The sequence below is a fragment of the Cardiocondyla obscurior genome, linkage group LG06, assembly GCF_019399895.1.
Source record: "Cardiocondyla obscurior isolate alpha-2009 linkage group LG06, Cobs3.1, whole genome shotgun sequence".
NCBI classification, from domain to species: Eukaryota; Metazoa; Arthropoda; class Insecta; order Hymenoptera; family Formicidae; genus Cardiocondyla; species Cardiocondyla obscurior.
In genome coordinates this window covers 5,478,782-5,496,973 of record NC_091869.1, presented here as the reverse complement: position 1 = coordinate 5,496,973, position 18,192 = coordinate 5,478,782, and the positions used below count along the sequence as shown (strand labels likewise).

The following is an 18,192-nucleotide window of genomic DNA, read 5'->3' as shown; positions in this document are numbered from 1 at the left end:
TTTGTTATACATATGCAAAAATTTTAATGAGATAAAAAACAAATGCCATCATACAGTATAAAGTTTTAACGTAAAGCATGCAGGGGTAAAGAGTCATTTATTTTAATGCCAAAGCATACATGTTCTTTATTTCTTTTCTCATAATATGCGTCAACATAATTGTGGTGTGCGTTAATATATAGTTTGAAAAATGCTTTGATTTGAAATAAATATGCCACGTAGAAAGCTGAATAAAGGTTGGAATTTCAAAATCGAGATATGATGTACGCTTACAGATTACAGATTTTTCTCGCCGAACGTAATTTTGGCTCAATGACAAAATCTTAAAATACTAACAGGAAGATTGCGAAGAATTCTTAGGTGATTGAAACTTGTGGCATTACTAGCACATTAATTTTCAATACAAAACGGAAGGTAACGAGTTGTTGTTTCTAATTAAGATTAACACCGTCGATACTGTATTGGCCGTCTATATTTTAACTGAGAGAGACAATATGCAGTTATTCCACTTGCTCCTCAGTTTTCTTCTCTACATTTTCGGAATTTTCCTCTACTTTCTTCTCTACATTTTCGGAATTTTCCTCTACTTTCTTCTCTACATTTTCGGAATTTTCCTCTACTTTCTTCCTTCTTTCTCCACGAATTTTATTAGGAGTGCCCAACGTTTTACCTATTATGTTTCCTATTTCTTCCACCAATTTTCCAACATTTTCCATTGTATTGTCAACAAATTTACCTGTTTCATCCATTATATCGAGTATTAAATAAGATGAATCTGCGTTTGCTGCAACAGTCGATCTTTTCCCAATGTTACCTATCAATTTATTCGCAAAACTGTTAATCTTTTCATTAAACTGCTTATAATATTGTTGTTAAATTTAATAATTATGTTACGTTTCTAACCTTGGATTTCCTTAAGACTGTCCTTTATCTTGTCACGTGCTTTGCCGGCTTCGTCCTTAAGTTTGCTGTTACCTTTTTCTAGCCTGTCCTTTACCTCCTCGAGTATTTTATCGGCCTCATTCTTGATTTTGTCAGAATTTTTGTTTAATTCTTCCTTTAATTTCTTTCCTGTTTCCTTCAGGTTTTCCCCTAATTTATTTGCTTCTTTTTTCAAATTTTCGCTCAATGAACCAGTTAAGGATTCGAGCTGTGTTTTCAGTTCGTTGAAGGTGTTTTCCACTTGGCCTTTTATGTCCTTCTCTTTGATCTCACTTTTGATTTTTTTTGCAAGATCTTCAGCCTTGGTTTTTAATTCGCCCAACTTTCCATTGAAATCCTCAGTCATTTCATTGATCTTTTTCTGCGCGTTCGTGGTAAGGTCCTTTACTTTACTTTTCAATTTCTCGGATATGTCCGTAACCTCAGTCGTAAGTTTATTTTTCAGTTCTTCAAAATTGTCTTTTTGATTTTTTAATTCACTCCTTAACTCGTTGAGTTTTTCGTTCAATTTGTTCTTCGCTTCATTACCGACAGTCTCAAGCTGCTTTCTCAAATTTTCGGCTTGTTTCTTTAGATTTTCCGTAAAGTCTTTTGATTTCTCTGTCAGCTTTGTAGTCATGTCTCCTAACATGTTCTTCGCATTGCCTAATTCTTTTTGGAGCTTCTCTCTAGCCTCTTTCGATACGTCACTAAGTTTATCTTTTATTTCATTAGTTAACTTGTCAGCTTGTTGTTTAGCATCTTGAAACTTATTTTTTGCTTCGTTCAATACCTTGTCTAGTGACTTTTGCGTTTTGCCGAAACCTTCTTTGATTGATTCCATACCGCTTTTCAAGTTTTTGTCTAGGCCCTCTCTAACTTTGCCAAAACCGTCCGACAAATTATCTCTGATGTTTCCTGATCTGCCGCCTATATTCTTCAAAGAATCTTTCAGATTATTTTTCAATTTATTTTCCATGTTTTTGCTTTTATCTACAAATCCGTTTATATTTTTCTCAATTTCGTTCATGGCGTCATTCGCACTGTCCTTAATGCTATCCTTGAGTTTCTTTGAGCTTTCCGTTAGCTTGTCTCCGATTCTTGCACCGTCTTTGCCCTTTCCCACAATATTGTCGATCCTTCCGTAAGTTTCACCGCCACCTGGAATTCTGTCTAAGATATCTTTCAAGGCACTGTCGAGTTGATCTTTCAATTTATCGAGCGTTTCCTTGTTATTGAAGTCCTTCATGGCATCTTTCAACTTCTGAATTCCGTCCTGTATTCCATACTGATAATCTGTTTCAAGTTCGTTTTTTAGTTCCTTAAGTCTTTCCAAAATCTCTTTTGGACTCAGTCCCTCTTCTATCAATTTTTTCTTAAGTTCGTTGAACATTTCTTCTGCCTGTTCTGCCTTCTCCTTCATTTTGCTGTTAAGACTTTCTTTAAGATTAGTGATTTTGTTATTCATATCATCGAATATGTCTTTCACTTCTTTGGGAATTTGAATTTCGAGGACGCGTTGCATCTGGCCGGCGAAGCCGAACATTTGAGATTGCGAATCCGCGACATTTGTTTCGAATACCGGGAGGGCCTAATGAGAGAGAAAAAAATTGATTATATTTTAAAGCATCGTGGAAAATTACACGTCGAAAAAGTATTATATACAATTATATATTATATGAATTAATATTTATTAATATTTAAAAAATTATTAATATTTTAATTAATATATTAATATATATTAATTAAAAATAATATTGACAATTTCTGATGAAATAGTGACAGTACTTAGCTATTTCTGTCAGCACGCGTCTACGACGAAATGCAACTAAAACCGATCGAGTGAATCTCAAATGCGCACAGTGTCAAACAGACATTAATCAGATCACATAAATTTATTTTAACTCTATCTAAGCGATCTGATTAATGCCCGTTTTAGACTTCGCGCGTTTGAGATGCTTTCAACGATCCGTCATCTTGTATTTTTGCAATGTTCAGTTATTAGGCAATTTTTAATTTTTCTTTTTCTTTTCGATGTTCCCGGTAGCGTAAAGTAACAAACTTCCTTTTTATTAACGTTTGAGTACAACTTACCTGGCTCATGTAGCACAGGGCCGCTAACACGGTCACCAGAAGAGTAACGCGTGCCATTGCGATTCGGAAGATAGAAAGTTGCCGGGAATTAAGCCAAATCCTTCACCGGAGAAGAGAAAAATCACGAGCTGTGATGCGTAATGGTAGATCGTTTCGACGGGTATCCTTATATATGCAGCCGAAATTTATTTACTGCGGCTGTTTCGTGGGTGCCTATTCATTATTTTAGTCCTCGCTCGTCTCCCGTGTGCGACGTGTTATTTGACATAGAACACCTGCGACAACTTCGTTGTGTGAACAGCACTCTTGCGTGTGATAATGATACACGATAAATCGAAGACTCGGTTAATTACCGATTCAACAAAATCATTACGGACGTCATAACACGACTGACATAACAACAGTTTCTTTGCACAAAGAATATAACGAGTTGATTTTCGCGAGTTTCATCAGAATTCAAATCGTGTGCCTCGGTCCGCTAAAGGTAGCGGCGCACAAACATCTTCTCAGTCAACAATTTCTTCCAATTATTCTCTTAATTTTAATTTGTGACGCAAGTTATATTTATAGAAAGCCGGGCGATTATTCTTAACGACACGAAGGATGGAGATTTAACATCTCTTCGAGATATCGGCATTTATTAGCCGCGCTCGGCGGTTAAAGCAACTCTTGAATATATTTTTCAGAATGTGTGTGCATTCTTTTTTGTCTCGTGATGACTGTTGACCACGTTAGGAAAAGATAAAGATTTCAACTCGGATCTCTTTTCGCTTCATTAAGATCAAGCTTCTTGCAGTGACCCGGTTGTGGTGATATCTGAATAGATTTCTTGGAAGTGAACAATCTTTTTTCTTTTTTTTTTTTTTTTTTTTTTTTTTCTTTTATTTAATCGCAGCACGCAATAAATTGTCGCGAGAGGTATCGGCAACTCGGTGATAACTCGCGTCGAGGCACAATGCACTTTGCTTCGGCATTCTAATTGAGTTCATAGCTGCATTCGGATTAGTATTGATCGTTGAGACAAAGAGGCTGTCTCGCGATAACGACGGCTTTGGTTTCGTTTATGATAATCGATCGTCAGCGAATTTTTCACCGTGGCCCGCTTACGAAAACGAATTAACCGCGCGTTACGATTGCCATTCGAAGTACGTGTAACGTTTGTTTTAATTATTATCTGTGAAATACATTATTCTAATGTATTTTTACAAATTTGCAGCAAGGTAGCTTAATCATAAATGATGTAGCGTGTATCTTTTTTTTTTTTTTCTATATTATATTGTCTATTTTATTCGGCTTTCTGAATTAAAAATTCTTGTATCGTACTAAATTACCAGTTATTGTATTAGCTTTTCACAGTTATTTAAACGTTTCAATTCCAACAGAAGTGCGTATCTTGATTTATTGTTGTCTCGGGAAATTAACTACGACATAAAGAGATTTTTCTTTAAAACAAATCATTTGTGCGCTTCTACATACGCGCACGTGTAGGTGCGTTTTGCAACATTTGTGTAAACACGATACGTGTTTCTGTCTTTTGTAAATTGCACGAGAGGTCTGTTTTTTACTATACTTAATTAAAAATTGTCGCAGGTGTTTCGGACGATGTTCAAAAAAAAAAAAAAAAAATTTTTTTTAACGTGCAATTATGATGTAAGTAAGTAGGTGTTAATCGTGCGTGTGTGTACGCATGTGGAACTTATTCAATATTAAAACAGAGAACCTTCACGAGAGGGGCACTGAAATAAAGAAAGGAACAATAGGAAAATATACATCAAAGCGATCAATTTAAAATTTAAAGAGACGCATTTTTATTCACGATCAGGTTGTTTACAATTGTTTGGTATATCTCGAAGAGACACTTCTGGTAATAATTTCAGAACCGTTTGCACGCGCGCGAACGTGCAACGTTTAATAGTTGTAACTCAGAAGCAGGGGGTTGTCGAACTTCCTGATGCATTCGGGATCTTTGAAGTCTCTGGGCAGGAGATTCCAGACGCGTCCGCCGCTGCGAACGAGGGAGGTGCGCAGCTTCGGCTTGAGGAAGCTGAACGTGAGCGGGCTGTTGGCGTCCACTACGCGGCAGAACAAGACCGACTTGTTTTTCAAAGTGACCGTGACGACGTCGCCCGGAACGAGATAATTGTACCCGAGGGCGCCGATTACTTGCTCCCTGGGCAGAACGAGGCTGTAGCCGTCCGAGAGGCTGGAGCTGGCCGAGCTGCTGGCTGCCGCGGTGGACGCTGCAGAACCGCCGGAAACGGAGGCGGCTGCTGACGATGCGGCGGCGGATGGTCCACCTGCGGAGTAGATACGCGAACGGCCCAACGGGTACCTGAATCTGCGGTCAATGTCCAGATCTAATCCGCGATATCGAGCGGGCTCGAGCAGCACGCGGCCACCCGTGGAAGCAGATGCGCTCGCGGCTGCAGCCGATGACGTGACCGAGGGTGCGTGCTTATACGCGTGCTTGGACACGTGAATAGGTTTAGATTTGTAGTGTTTGCGGTGGGTGTGCGGTACCCGTCCGTAGATCGAGGTTGAGATGACTGGAGAAGCACTGGCGGCTGCAGAACTGACAGCCACGGAACTGGTCTCGGACACCGTGTTGGAGACGATCGCCGGGGACAGAGTGGGCACCGCTTGTATCAGAGGTGCAGTCTGGTAGCCTGAGACCACCGGAGATGCTGCCGCCGTCGCTGTTGCCGTCGCTGCTGCTGAAGCCGCTACGTTTGAAGAGACCGGTTCGTACGAGACTACCGAGGGGACTATCGTCGGTCCAACAGATATCGCCGGCTGAGTTTCGGCGACGGACGCGGTGGCAGTGGCGGAAGCGCTTGCACTTCCGGTCTCAACGATAGGTTCTATCACCGGGCTTATCACTGGGGCGGCTACCACCGCCGCTGGACCGCCGAAGCCAATTGAAGACGCGCTAGCTGCGCTAGATGCGCTGGCCACGCTGGACGCGCTAGCCGCGCTGGACGCTGTCACTGTGGTAGTCTGTGGTGCTGCGCAGTCGTAGTTACTGAAGAAGTTACTGAATAAAGGTATTCTCGGCAAGTACGAGCTGATTCTGGAGAACGCCGATGATACGGAGAAGCTCTGCGCGCCGGCTCTAATCAGATGTGAAAATCCGGACGCATGGAATCCGTCGTAGAAGCCGCGACACGAGGACAGCAGCTCTGCCAGTGATCTCTGGTAATTCGGGATGACGACCGAGTCGCTCGAGGCGGTCGCAGTTGCCGTCGCCGTCGCGGTAGCCGCTACCGCGGAAGTTTCTGCAACGCCGATCGGTTCGGCGATTACGTCCTCCAGTGGAAGTATCGAGCCGTATTTTTGCAATTTGTGCAATTTGTGCAGCTTTTTCTGTAGATGAACGCCCAAGTGAGGATGGTTCAGGAAGTGGTTGAAAACGTGACGGGCATGTCCGCGAAGGAGATCGAGGCCGAAGTGGAACACCTTGCTGAAGACGAACCTGACGCGGTTGAAAGCGCCGAAGATGCTGGGGAACGGCACGGCGTCTCGGATAATGTCGGGCAGAACCAACAGGTGATGAGGCTCTCTGATTACGGCCTGGGCAATGTGCGAGACATGGTAGAAGAAGCTGTCCGAAACGCCTTCGGCTACGACGTCTCCAGCCACCAGCGGTCCCAAGGTCAGTTCGGATCTGAAGTTTCGGAAAATAATCAGAACGTAATGCCAGAGCTTTCTCAGTTCGCAGAAGAACTCGTGCCCGAGTGTTCCCGACAGGTGGAAGTGGCCGTGCGAGAAAGCCTCGGTCTCGCACGAATGGGCGTCCAGATCAACCAGAGAAACTGGGTCCCACAGAGTCGCTCCGAGTAGATCGCTCGACGAAGTCGCGGACGCGGACGCGGACGCGGACGCGGATGCAACTGCCTGACGTTTTGGTAACTTGCTGTGCGTCTCAGACTTCGGGTCATTCTGCAATCAAAGTTTTCAATATTTAAAATGTTGCTTGTTGCAAAAATAATTATTAATATAGATATAGCACGTGACATTATCGATCAATGTTTGTTAGTTACGCTATGTATTTTTTTTCTTTATTTTTTCTCGAGGTCTCGTTGATTTCTTTTAGTTTACTCGTTTAGTAAATTTAGCGAACAATTTATTTTATTTAATTTTATGAAGTTCGACAAATTACTTGTTTGTTAAATTTATCAAACCTTATGAATTTGTCATTATTACCTTTCGCAATTGTTTCAATCGCTCAATAATCTCTTCTTCATCCGCAAGAATCAACGCTTGGATTAAATCGTGCATATTCTTGTACGAGAATACGTCATCCTGAAAGAAAAAAAAGGTCACTTTACTAAAACTCCCATTCCAGTTTTACTTTTATTCTTTAGCGGTAATAAATAAATGACGCATTTTAATTCATTACTTATCGTCGTTACCTGAGTGTCTTGTGCCTCTTCGATGTCGTTAGTCACTTCAACATTGGACTTTTCCCGTTCCTCGCTTTTTTCCTCATCGTTCTGCCTTGTTTGATCCTTCGCTTTTTCCGCGTAGACCGCCCGTTTTTCGTAAACGGCTTCCGATAGTTCGGCCTCTTTTTCGTGAGTCAAAGGGTCAATATTTCGCAAATAATACTCTTCTGCTTCATTCTGTCTCTTTTCTCGATAGACCGGCTCTATCTCGTAGTTTAATTCGTGACTGTTAAAAACATTGTAGACGTCTGAGTTGTGTTCGGCCGAGCTTGAAGACGAAAAAGCCAGGAAAACGACGGCAAACGCCGCGAGCACATTACTCGTTTTCACCATAATGCGTCTCGATAGGAACTCGATGATCATTGCTGCAACAGGTTACTTCATATACCCTCAGGATCATTATCAGTGTCCGAGCTCGGCACGAAGATCGTGATCAAATCAAACAACATTGTGCATTACGGCGATCGTTTTGCACCGATAACGATTGACGGCCGAGATACGTGCTGATGCGCGTGAGATTATCCATGATTTTATCAATGATTTCTTATATAATGAGCACGATTCGTCAACATCAGCTCGGGATATCGTTAATATTTTATGCGTGATATTTCATTTAATGTTTAAACAATCATCTGAAATTATTTCTCCCTTTTTTTCTGTTTCTTTGGCCGTTTTGTATCAACAATAATTGATAAGTGAGATACGTGCTGATGCACGTGGAATTGCTCGTAATTTTATTAATTGTTTGTTTCAATGGAGCAAGGTTTATCAATTTTAACTGAACGTGTTGTTACGGAGAGTAATTTATTTTAATTGCTCGCAAAAAGAAATTTCTATCTAGATGAATTCGTCATAAATTAATTATATTTAATTATTATTTTTAACTTATTTAACGAAACTGTTGTGATAAAAGAGAAGTTGTTTAACGGGTCGACGAAAATTTGATTACTCTGCTGAATATGAATTGGCTGAGTTTTTGACACGTCGCAAAACAACAGATAATCTATGCGTACGTGTATAAAATGCGAGTTACACTTAGGAATTATTATTGACATTTTTTTCTTTTTTTTCATATTTGCTAATTTTGATTAATAATATAGGTACTACTTAAAATTAAAATAATTAATTTATAGATAATTATTCAAACAACGTAAAATTATAAAGTAATGCCCGCAGACATATAAATTTCAATTTACGTTTATAAATTAATTAAATTAAATTACATTGTTTTGCATATTCCGATCTATTCTTTTACTTTTTATATTTCTAGTATGTGTAATAAGTATTAAAATGTATTTTTAAAAACGCGAATCGTCTATCCAGCTTTAGTATAACTAATTTAAATAGAAAAAAAAGCTTATCATTATTTTTTAAAGTATTAAAAACATTTTAAGATACGTAAGATATAACGGCGAAAAAATTATAACAAATCTAATGGATAAATAGATATTTTTAAAGGACATTGAATATAAAGGTGGTGGTGAAGACGTGATTAAAAAGAAATTAGAATTGTAATTTTTAATTTTTCTTTATTTTTTTATTTGTCTGTTGAATACTATGTATTTCTCACGCTTACTGAGAAATACCGCGTTAATGGGTATAATTTCATGCCGCGTAAGCATTATTACAGCAGGTAGAAGATGGCATTTGGCAGGCGGGGATCAATACTCTGTCAATTTTGCTGGTAAGGCCGGTCAAAAGCTTCACTGGTTTTGGCGTCAATATAGTCTTCCTAAAACGAAAATAAACATAATTTAGATTCTTGACTTCGGGACAGAATTAGCGCAGATCTAATTGATTACGATATATCCCTTTGCAAATAAAATTTTCAAACGCAAAATAAAAATCAAACGAATTTAGGATGCTTACGAAATTAGCGGAGGTTGTGGTATTTGTAAGTCACAGTCGTATGTCCTCGTGATTGGCACGGATGGGGGTGGTGGAGCTTGGATATTGTATCTGTAGAATTTCCCTCGGAAAGGATCCGGCTTGATTATCTCCGACGTCTGAGGAACTGGTACCGGCGGTACTTCCACCTCGATCGGATACTCCGCTCGCGGCTGACAAGGAATCGGTTCGGTAGAGATCACTCGATAGTTCAATTTCAGCGGCCGATAGGCGCAAGGCTCGGGCAAAATTGACTTCGCCACGGGCTCGACGGGTTCCTGAAAAATAATTTTGCAGATGCTCATTGAACAGATCTGAATAAAACAATTAACTTGCAATGGCGATCATCGTGGCGTGAAATAACGTACGTTTCGACGGGCGCGAGCTCGTTGGAACGATCAAATCGTTAAACCCGTATTACTAATTAATTAACTTAATTAAATCCGTAGAAAATAATCGTAACCGTATTTGGGTACCTCGATCGTAACGGGTAGATAACGTGGTAGATGACACGGCTCGCCATACGTAACTACTTCGACTCCATTGCACGGTAATTTGAAGCCGCAGGAAGGCCTCGAATAGAAGCAGGCAATAACGATTGTGCAAAACTGTAATTTGAATATCGTCGCCATTATCGTAAGGATTTGCGAAATCTAAAGTGGTCCTCGGCATTCCGCGCGCCTAATATACAAGTGATTTCGCTCAGGGCGAGTTCGGCAGGTACTTCCTGTTTAAGCGTGATCGCAGATAAACTTGAGATAACAACGAAATAATAACTTTTACGTTATTACGTATTCCGCGGGACTGATAAGTTCGCGTAGGCACGTACTTACTTTGGTGCGTGTCCACGCGGGATTCCTCGTTTCCTCGTGAGCGTAATCACCGAATTATCTTGCTTATTGAGCAACAATGAGAACCGTACCGCGTTAATTTATCAATAAATAACACTTGCACGCGCGAGCGCGTTTTATAATTAAATAAAAAATAATTTTTTTTTTTTTTTTTCTAATTATTAAACTACATTTGATATCTTTGCTTAGATCCACGTGATGAAAATTATTTTACGATCACGATTTAATGAATTACGAAATGACGAAAAAGAAAAATATTCAAGCTAATAGCACTATAAAGATACTTTAGTTTGATGTACTCGTATGTGTTAGAGGTTGATATAGAATTTATATTAAAATCATATACCGTACGTTAAGACAATAAATCAATATCTTATTCCCTCGCAGATGTCTTCTTTGGCTTTGCTCGTTTGATTCGCCTTACCGCGCGTAATTTATATCGCGTATGTAAATGAAATAAATCAGTCCGACGAGAGCGTACGTGTCGTAAATTTTATGTGCGTGTCTCAGGATGAGGGGAGAAAAAGATAGAGAGAGATAGAAACCAAAAAGCGCTCGGATTCATGTAAGAGCATCTTTAAATAGCCACCGCACGCGAGGGTGAGTTCTCGCTCTCGCTCTCTCGGAGATACATTATGTTTCCTTTCTTGCCTTCGCGGCGATCATCGTGCATCACCATGTGGTACTTGACTTTTCTTGGTCGAAGCACTTTATGACGTGCTGACGGCCGTGTTTTCGCCGGAAAGGAAGTTGAAGGGAGATTATATATCTTTTGCGCACATTTGTAGACTACAGAAGACCGTTAGACTTTTAACAAGTCGCCTGAAGTCGATCCTTTTATTATTCCATACGGACGCTGTATGGAAAATCGTTATCGTATATGTCTCTTTAACTGATAAGTTTCTCGAGCTGTAGAAGAATTTGTTAGATGCACAAGATTCGCCATAAGGATTTATTCAAGTAGTTTATCTGGGTTTTAATCTAGCTTCATTCTCTCGAAGTGTCGCAGTGGATAGGAAATAAAAAGAATTCTCATCGTTAAAGCGATGGTAAATTTTATACGTCTATGCGATTGCAAAAAAAATTGCTATTTTGTTTAGCGCGCTTGACTGATTTTATCTTAGATTTTATTTAGATTTTATTTTTTTTTTTATTATTATTAATTTTATTATTTATTTATTGTCTTAGATTTAATTTCAAGTTATATATATTATATCTCTTCTCAATGTTCTCTCCAGATGTGCATACGCGCGGTGATATATACGTCAAATGTAACTACACGCAAGGATTAGGAATCGCATAATAAAATTCGCATATTAATTTTTTTGCACCGTTATATTATCTTTCTATAACAATAATATCGCCAAGACACAGGACTGGGACTAGTGTAATACTCGAGAATGTCCACGTCTTCGAGCTTTGAAGGAATTAATATTCGTCTCGCGTCGGTCGGCGAGAATCGTCAATGAGTCGAGTGCTTTCGGGCGACCTTCTTCAGCCTGGAGAATATGCCGGACGAGACGCCGTCGACATCGTCGGCCTCCTCGCTGGCTTCGTCGTCTGTTTGAACGTATATATTCGAGGTCTCGATGTTCACCGAAGAGTCAGCTTCCTCATCTTCGCTCTCGACGGGTTCTCGATCGATCACGATGCTGCCGGGAACGTAGTCTGGGTCCGGTGGTCCTAACGGGCCGCATTCCTCTTCCGTGTCGTCTTCTGCGTTGAGCAGACCAATTGGTCCCGCCGACAAGGGCCTGAGCACCTGGTTGATCGGCGCGTATCCTAGATCTCTAAAAGCAACGATTTCCCAGAATAGATTGACATTCGTGTAGATATAGAAGCGTTATAAAATTATTATTTAACGATTTCTTGATTAAAAAAAAAATTGATTTTACACCGAAATGTGTTTAGAAGGTTGAAATCTTGTAGTATGACTTACCCGTATGTAATGAAGCTCTCACGTTGCTGCTCTGCGATCTCCTCCTGATTTAGCCTTTCACGCTCGATGGCCTCGAGCTCTGCCAGCTTCGCCTCTTCGTGCTCGTCGTAAACGCCTACGTTGAAAGTCGTCTGTGGTACCGGCTTTAATTCTACGACGGGCTTGTCCGTGAGCAAAAGCTTCTCCTCGGGGATATCAGACGTTCTCTTCTCGAACTTCGTTTCGATCGGCACGGTGCGGTGACCGAACGCAAGCTTGTCTTCCGGTACGAATGTCCTCCTGTTGTAGTATACGGTGTTCGGCAAGAGATTCTTGTACGCCAGGGTGACCGAGACCGGATCTGCCGGCACTCCGGGGTACGAGTAATCTTCTGAGAATTCTGAAATTTCACAGGAAACGTCTCGCTCATTTCTCGATAATTTCATATGTTAGAATTTAAATTTTACAAGCGAACAAATTTATAATCAGAATTTCTCGGAGCGTTTGAGCGCTGATTGTTGTTAACGCACCTGAATTGCCGCAATCGCTGGTAGCTCCATAGGCAGATCGATAGCCCGCAGTTGATCCTTGTGATGTCTGAAAGTTGCTCGATCTGGAGCTTAACTGTCCGACAGCATTCGCCGCGCGTGATCCTGCGTAGTTGTTGTATCCGTAGACGGACGTGGCTGCGTTGGAGCCTGCGATCGATCCTGCGATCGAGCCTGCGACCGAGCTTGCGCTGGAACCTGCGTACGATCCGTACCTTCCAAGGCCGCCGTACACTCGCGTGCCTCTGGCCAGGTTGTTAGACTGGTAGCTGCCGAATTTTCCACGGGTCGCCAAGCCAAGCTTTCTCAAACCAGCCTCGTCGATCTGCCCATTCAGCATTTGAACGCAAACCTCGTACGGGACCGAGGGCGCGCATTTGATTTTCGCGGGATACGCCGGGGTCACTTTAGTGGTCACTTGATACTTAGAGCTTCGCGGGCTATTCGGGTAGCACAAGTCGCCGATCGGTGCAAAACTGTCGAGGAACGATATTGCGATTAATTCCACGGCAGATAGAAGAGCTTTTAATTCAACGCAAAGAGTGTAAAATGAGAAGGCGACTCAGACGCACGCAATGTAAGACGGACACCGCTGATCAAACTGTTCCGTTAGATAGATTAATTTAGTTAAGATAAATGGATATAAAATTAATAATCTGTTTGGTGGTGGTTCGTCTTATACTGTGCGCATCTCGGATCTCCTCTAAAGTAATGATTTCGAATTGAAATAAATGGAATACCTGGGGACGATCTTTCCTTCGACATTGGAAGATAAGAGATCACGAGCACGCAGAGATTGCGATTGCTTTCCGCATCCGCAGCTGGAGGTAACTTTGTCCGCGGCGAAGTTGTAAGGCAAGTAAGCCTGGCTTCTGCCGATCAGCCCGCCGACTCTTCCGGCGGAAGATGAGGAGCTAAAGCTCCCGCTGCTGCTGCTGAACGTTCTACTGGCTTGTGCCTTGTAATTAGGAAAAGACGTCACACTTCCCGATTGCCGGTTCGTCCCTAAGGACAGTCTTCCAACGGCTTCGCGTGCCACCGCGGCTTCGTTAATCGCTTCCGGCGTCGCGAAATAAAGCGGCTTTTGCTTCTTCGCCGCTTTCACCATTACCTCGTTGCATTTGCACGCGTTGACACCTTAAAGAATTAATTAGTTACTTTTTTTTGTTTTATGTAATAAAATCGCATACAAAATAATTGCAACCGCGAAGATTTTTGCGGCTTAACTGTCTCGAGAAATATTTAAACGCTTAAAAAAAAAATCACACGTGTGTATCGTGTACGAAAACAGTAAGATCGGACTTTTTGCGCGACATACAGTTTCCACGTACCTGGACCTAAGCTTCCACATGCCGGTTGAGATCTGCTTGCCTGAATGAAGGACAAAGTCGCTACCGTCAGGAGCAGGGCGACTCCCGGTGTCAAAGAGAACTTCATATCTGTTTCGGTGATAGCTCTTTTTTCTTTTTCTCTTCTCCTGGCCGACGTTACATTTATATAAAAAGCCGGCAGGCTCTTCAGCCGAGCGCGGCAATTTTGCAATCGGTCAACAACGATTGTTTGGACGACGCGGGTATGTTCGAGCGCTTCCTGTTGCAACGTTCGCGCGGCGAATTTATTACGAATTTACTGTCACTTCCTGAATTCGCACGTTCCAATAAACTGCGTGAAAAGTCGTGTTTTATAGTTCCGTGACGTTGCACTCGCCAGGAAACATCATCACCGTTCGTTTTGTTGTAGAAAAAGCGGACCGTCCGATCGACTTTGCTTCCGTATTTGTGATTAACGAAGTAATAAACAAAACTGAGAGCCGTTGAGAAGAAAACGCGTACGGATTTCCCTGAATGATAAAAAAATTTTCTAATTATATGACTGTGTTCTTTTCTTTTTAGTGGTTTTAAATATTATATGCTGCTTTTGACCGAAAGAACACGTATCACAAACGTAATAAGATTTGATGAATAAATGGATAAAGATAATGACGTCGGAATATCTTAGGATAAATTCGTGACAATAGGAGACATGTAAAAATGCAATATTTTGTACTTTTCGTTCAATCGATATATTTAAAGAAAGACATACAATAATTAACGCGTGTGCGATCTGTATAAAAATATACTTAAAGAATATTGAAACTAATTGTGGTAAAAAATAATTATAGGCTGTAACATTAATTGCTATTTCATTAATGTTAATGTAACTTATAATAAGACTAGTGACATTCGATAAAACTCGAGCTTAAAAACTTTGCTAAATGATTACGTTATATTTTATATTTAAAAAACTATAATCGTACTCATTTACAATATATACATACAAACTGATAAGTTTAGTGCATATCGACTCTACATGTTATTTTCATTTTTTTTTTTTTTTGTACATTTTTTTAGTATGCAATGTTCTCATTTGTTAAAAAAATCTGATGCTCGTTGCCGCTGCGGAGGCAAATTAAGCAAATTATCTGTAAGCACGGGTCCTTGTATCCGCGTGGCAATAGTTTCCGACTTTTTACAAGTAGCTTCTTTAGCCAGTATCGCGCGTGGTGTATTAGGTGTCCTAATGCCTATGGACGGAGTTCTGGATGACAGTGTTCGCCGAGGAGACGGCGTGTTCGATATCCGGAGTTTTTGAGTCGCTAATCTTCTTGCCGCGGGAGACATAGTACTTAAACGATCTATGGTTGACTTCGGAGACGGGCTAAAAAAAATAATTAATAATTACTCACATTTCATGCATTTATTTAAAAGTATTCAGTTAAATATTTATATAAATATCACTTACGTGGCTAATGATTTTCTTGCGGCCTCTAGAGCTTTGTTTTTTCGATCTCTGTGCCTCTCGCCAGCCTTCTCCGCTAATTCCAGCGCCAACTGTTCCCTTTTCGGTGGTTCTGCTATTCTAAAGGAAGGTCCCTGGCTCGTCCTCAGCAATGGAGTGTCACCGCCATCTAATCTGAACGGTGTTCCTTCGATCTGACCCCAGGTCATTAGTGGACTTTCGCATTCTCCTGGTCTTGGACTTGGTGTTGCCACGAAACTAAAACCATTTACTCGCGGGGTCGTGTTCCTAACTACTTCTTTGCCATCCACGCCAATTTTCCCATCATTAGCTCTCGACTGTGACTTAGCTAATTCGTCGATGGTCTCTTTGTTTTGCTGCTCATTAAATGGGTTCGTTTTCAATCTCGTATTTTCGTGAATTATACTTTGTTTCCTCTTAGCCAATTCTATTTTCTCCTCAGCTGTAAGCTCCACTCCATCGGGAATATACATAATATAATTCTTGTTCTTGTAAGTCCAACTGTCCACTTGCTTAGGTCTAGAATTTGATCCTTCGATAGACAAGGCGTCGTCACCTTGACCAGTAGGCCCGTCAATAGCAAGCCAGGATTTTGACTTATTTTCTGCTTCATAGAGCCAGGCATATTTGAGCTTGCGTTTATTTTCAGCTTCAACCATCATTTCTTCAAAACTAGCGTTATCTTCGCTCGTGTGAGTGCTCAGATAATCGTCCAAGCCCGTTTTATCTTCTGTTTGATCTTTTTTTACAGACAGGTCGTCAAACGTTTTCTGAGAAGATGCTTCTCTCTCGGAAGCATGTGGTGACTTGTCCGAATCATTTTTGCGTAGTGGAGTTTCAAATGTTGCCGGACTGACCGGCCTTTCGGTGGCAGGTCGACCAGAGCTATACTTTGCATACAACTCTCTCATTCTTTTCATATCATTCTGCTCCAAAGCATCCAGGTATTGATTTTGCGCTTGTAGCTTTTCCAGATGTGGAAAGAAATCCTTTTGTATAATTTCGCTCATTTTTTCGATGTATGTATCTTCGTCTAATATCTTTGGTCGACTGCTTCTGCTTTTTTTAACAGACCCGACGGGTTTCTTAAATACAACCAGATCCTTAATATTTTTAGCAGCTTCAAGAGCCTTGGAACCAGGACTGTCCGTAAGAGAACCTGCAAAAAGTGAAAATTAACACGGTGGAAATACGATAAGGACACGACTAGAAACATAATTTTATTTAACAAACTTCTATCGTTTTAAAAGAAAAATAATTGCATTTACGTCAGCGTTACTTACTCATTTTGATTGTCACTTCACGCAATCGTCGCAATTGAGGTTATGCAAAGGAATTCTCGAAATGCTCGCCAAAATCGTGCGCATCAACATACACGGGTGTAAGAAATATTCATTTTTTTTACCACAGATCCTTTCAACGCAGTCTCGTGCGTCTCGTTTATCGTCATAAGCCTTTGTTCTTCTATTTACACAAGACTATTTTTTTCTAACGTATATACACTTGCGATAAGCATCAACTGTAGTCATCAAGTGATACGTGACAGATAGACAAGCACTGCAAGTGTCACCAATTCGAGCAGTAAACTTACCGATGCACGATACTTACCGTCGCAGGTGGCAGCCTGAGCGTTACGTGGCGCCGCCTCCCGTCGATCAGTCGACTCGCAAAGTTAATCATAGTGGAAATAGTTTCTGGAAACAATTCTTCGGAATTTACAAATATCTTTCGCATCCGAAGCGGTCCAGATCCGGTCGGCGCTACAAAATATCCCGGTCGCATGCTGTACGCATATACGAGATGACGTGACGCAGGTTTGTGTGCTTCGTTGTATGTACGTTTACACGCGATGCGGCGCAAGGTCCGGTCCGCGATGGACGGTTAGATTAGCGCGTTCTTGGCGAGACGAACCGATAGAATCCTCGGAAACACAGATCATCGCGGTAATCATTGCGATATCGCTGCGATCATTGAAGTATTTCCGTAATGTAGCTGCGATACTTTGCGTACGCCGAGAGTTTGCCCGTCGAATGGCTAGCGCGGCGACAATGTTCGAGAGTTCGTCTCGGCTTCGATCCGTCCTGAACCTCTCAACGGGGACGATCGGCGTGAGAGAATCTCGCCGCGTACGGGCGGCGGATGTTCGCCGTCGGCTTTACGGCCCTGGATTTCTGGCCAGTAGTCACCGGTGATATTTTGGTCCAGCTGGGACAGTGGGACGGGACGCGAGATATCGTTTGCGCGTCTCTCGTCGTTGCCGGCGCGCCCGCTCGCAAAGCGATCCCGTGGCACCGAGGTGTTGGACCTCGGGGGCGCAGAGGGAGGGCCACGTTGACAGACATATGAGGATTCCAGCAGCGAGATAGGATATGCGTGCCGACTAAAAACTCGCGACCGAAAAGGCTCGAGGGGGCACCCGCCGGATCGCGCGTCACCTACTTCCCATTTCCTCCTTTCCCACAAGAGGCAACGCTCCCTTCTCTCCTCCCCGTGATCGTCGGCCGCGATCGACGACGCTCGACGGCGCCGTGCCGATCTTTTGTGGAAATTCTAGCCACCTTTGTACTTTTTTTTTATGTTCGCTCGCTTCGAAATCTTGCGCAAAACGAAAGAAGCCGACGTCGCGGCTTTGCTGCCGCGGCGCGATCGCAAGTGGTTTTGCAACGAGCCACGAACGCATGATCGAACTTTGCCAACGCGATATAAATTCGATACGTTGCGAAATCATT

General features: G+C 41.8%; 5 protein-coding genes across 5 annotated transcripts; all 5 read right to left on the bottom strand.

Moving 5' to 3' along the window:
* On the bottom strand, positions 1-3,472 carry LOC139103176 (putative leucine-rich repeat-containing protein DDB_G0290503). The gene is made up of 3 exons (XM_070657620.1): positions 3,016-3,472; positions 904-2,512; positions 1-814 (listed from the first exon to the last, which is right to left on the bottom strand). The coding sequence occupies exons 1-3, from the start codon at positions 3,070-3,072 to the stop codon at positions 501-503; spliced, it is 1,980 nt and encodes a 659-aa protein (XP_070513721.1). The 5' UTR covers positions 3,073-3,472; the 3' UTR covers positions 1-500.
* Positions 3,473-4,799: 1,327 nt separating this feature from the next.
* Positions 4,800-7,838, bottom strand: LOC139103044 (uncharacterized). The gene is made up of 3 exons (XM_070657374.1): positions 7,428-7,838; positions 7,219-7,317; positions 4,800-6,954 (listed from the first exon to the last, which is right to left on the bottom strand). Exons 1-3 carry the CDS (start codon positions 7,821-7,823, stop codon positions 4,924-4,926), a joined length of 2,526 nt encoding a protein of 841 aa, XP_070513475.1. The 5' UTR covers positions 7,824-7,838; the 3' UTR covers positions 4,800-4,923.
* A 1,131-nt stretch (positions 7,839-8,969) lies between these two features.
* On the bottom strand, positions 8,970-10,024 carry LOC139103048 (uncharacterized). The gene is made up of 3 exons (XM_070657377.1): positions 9,824-10,024; positions 9,330-9,625; positions 8,970-9,192 (listed from the first exon to the last, which is right to left on the bottom strand). The coding sequence occupies exons 1-3, from the start codon at positions 9,977-9,979 to the stop codon at positions 9,066-9,068; spliced, it is 579 nt and encodes a 192-aa protein (XP_070513478.1). The 5' UTR covers positions 9,980-10,024; the 3' UTR covers positions 8,970-9,065.
* Positions 10,025-11,514: 1,490 nt separating this feature from the next.
* LOC139103046 (uncharacterized) lies at positions 11,515-14,155 on the bottom strand. The gene is made up of 5 exons (XM_070657375.1): positions 13,996-14,155; positions 13,405-13,801; positions 12,647-13,140; positions 12,138-12,516; positions 11,515-11,988 (listed from the first exon to the last, which is right to left on the bottom strand). Exons 1-5 carry the CDS (start codon positions 14,099-14,101, stop codon positions 11,661-11,663), a joined length of 1,704 nt encoding a protein of 567 aa, XP_070513476.1. The 5' UTR covers positions 14,102-14,155; the 3' UTR covers positions 11,515-11,660.
* Positions 14,156-15,016: 861 nt separating this feature from the next.
* On the bottom strand, positions 15,017-17,033 carry LOC139103047 (splicing factor ESS-2 homolog). Its single transcript, XM_070657376.1, has 3 exons — positions 16,747-17,033; positions 15,446-16,622; positions 15,017-15,361 (listed from the first exon to the last, which is right to left on the bottom strand). The coding sequence occupies exons 1-3, from the start codon at positions 16,748-16,750 to the stop codon at positions 15,067-15,069; spliced, it is 1,476 nt and encodes a 491-aa protein (XP_070513477.1). The 5' UTR covers positions 16,751-17,033; the 3' UTR covers positions 15,017-15,066.
* Between the last annotated feature and the right edge of the window lie 1,159 nt (positions 17,034-18,192).

Coding starts and splice junctions, on each gene's coding strand:
- LOC139103044 (XM_070657374.1), bottom strand. CDS start 7,823: ATGATCATCGAGTTCCTATCGAGACGCATTATGGTGAAAACGAGTAAT. Junction 7,318..7,427: donor AAGAGGCACAAGACACTCAG/GTAACGACGATA, acceptor TTTTTCTTTCAG/GATGACGTATTCTCGTACAA. Junction 6,955..7,218: donor GATTGAAACAATTGCGAAAG/GTAATAATGACA, acceptor CTTTGATTGCAG/AATGACCCGAAGTCTGAGAC.
- LOC139103047 (XM_070657376.1), bottom strand. Junction 15,362..15,445: donor GCAAGAAAATCATTAGCCAC/GTAAGTGATATT, acceptor TATTTTTTTTAG/CCCGTCTCCGAAGTCAACCA.
- LOC139103176 (XM_070657620.1), bottom strand. CDS start 3,072: ATGGCACGCGTTACTCTTCTGGTGACCGTGTTAGCGGCCCTGTGCTAC. Junction 2,513..3,015: donor CCCTGTGCTACATGAGCCAG/GTAAGTTGTACT, acceptor CTCTCTCATTAG/GCCCTCCCGGTATTCGAAAC. Junction 815..903: donor CAGTCTTAAGGAAATCCAAG/GTTAGAAACGTA, acceptor ATAAATTGATAG/GTAACATTGGGAAAAGATCG.
- LOC139103048 (XM_070657377.1), bottom strand. CDS start 9,979: ATGGCGACGATATTCAAATTACAGTTTTGCACAATCGTTATTGCCTGC. Junction 9,626..9,823: donor ATCTACCCGTTACGATCGAG/GTACCCAAATAC, acceptor ATTATTTTTCAG/GAACCCGTCGAGCCCGTGGC. Junction 9,193..9,329: donor CCACAACCTCCGCTAATTTC/GTAAGCATCCTA, acceptor TTTTCGTTTTAG/GAAGACTATATTGACGCCAA.
- LOC139103046 (XM_070657375.1), bottom strand. CDS start 14,101: ATGAAGTTCTCTTTGACACCGGGAGTCGCCCTGCTCCTGACGGTAGCG. Junction 12,517..12,646: donor CAGCGATTGCGGCAATTCAG/GTGCGTTAACAA, acceptor GTGAAATTTCAG/AATTCTCAGAAGATTACTCG. Junction 11,989..12,137: donor GAGAGCTTCATTACATACGG/GTAAGTCATACT, acceptor CGTTGCTTTTAG/AGATCTAGGATACGCGCCGA.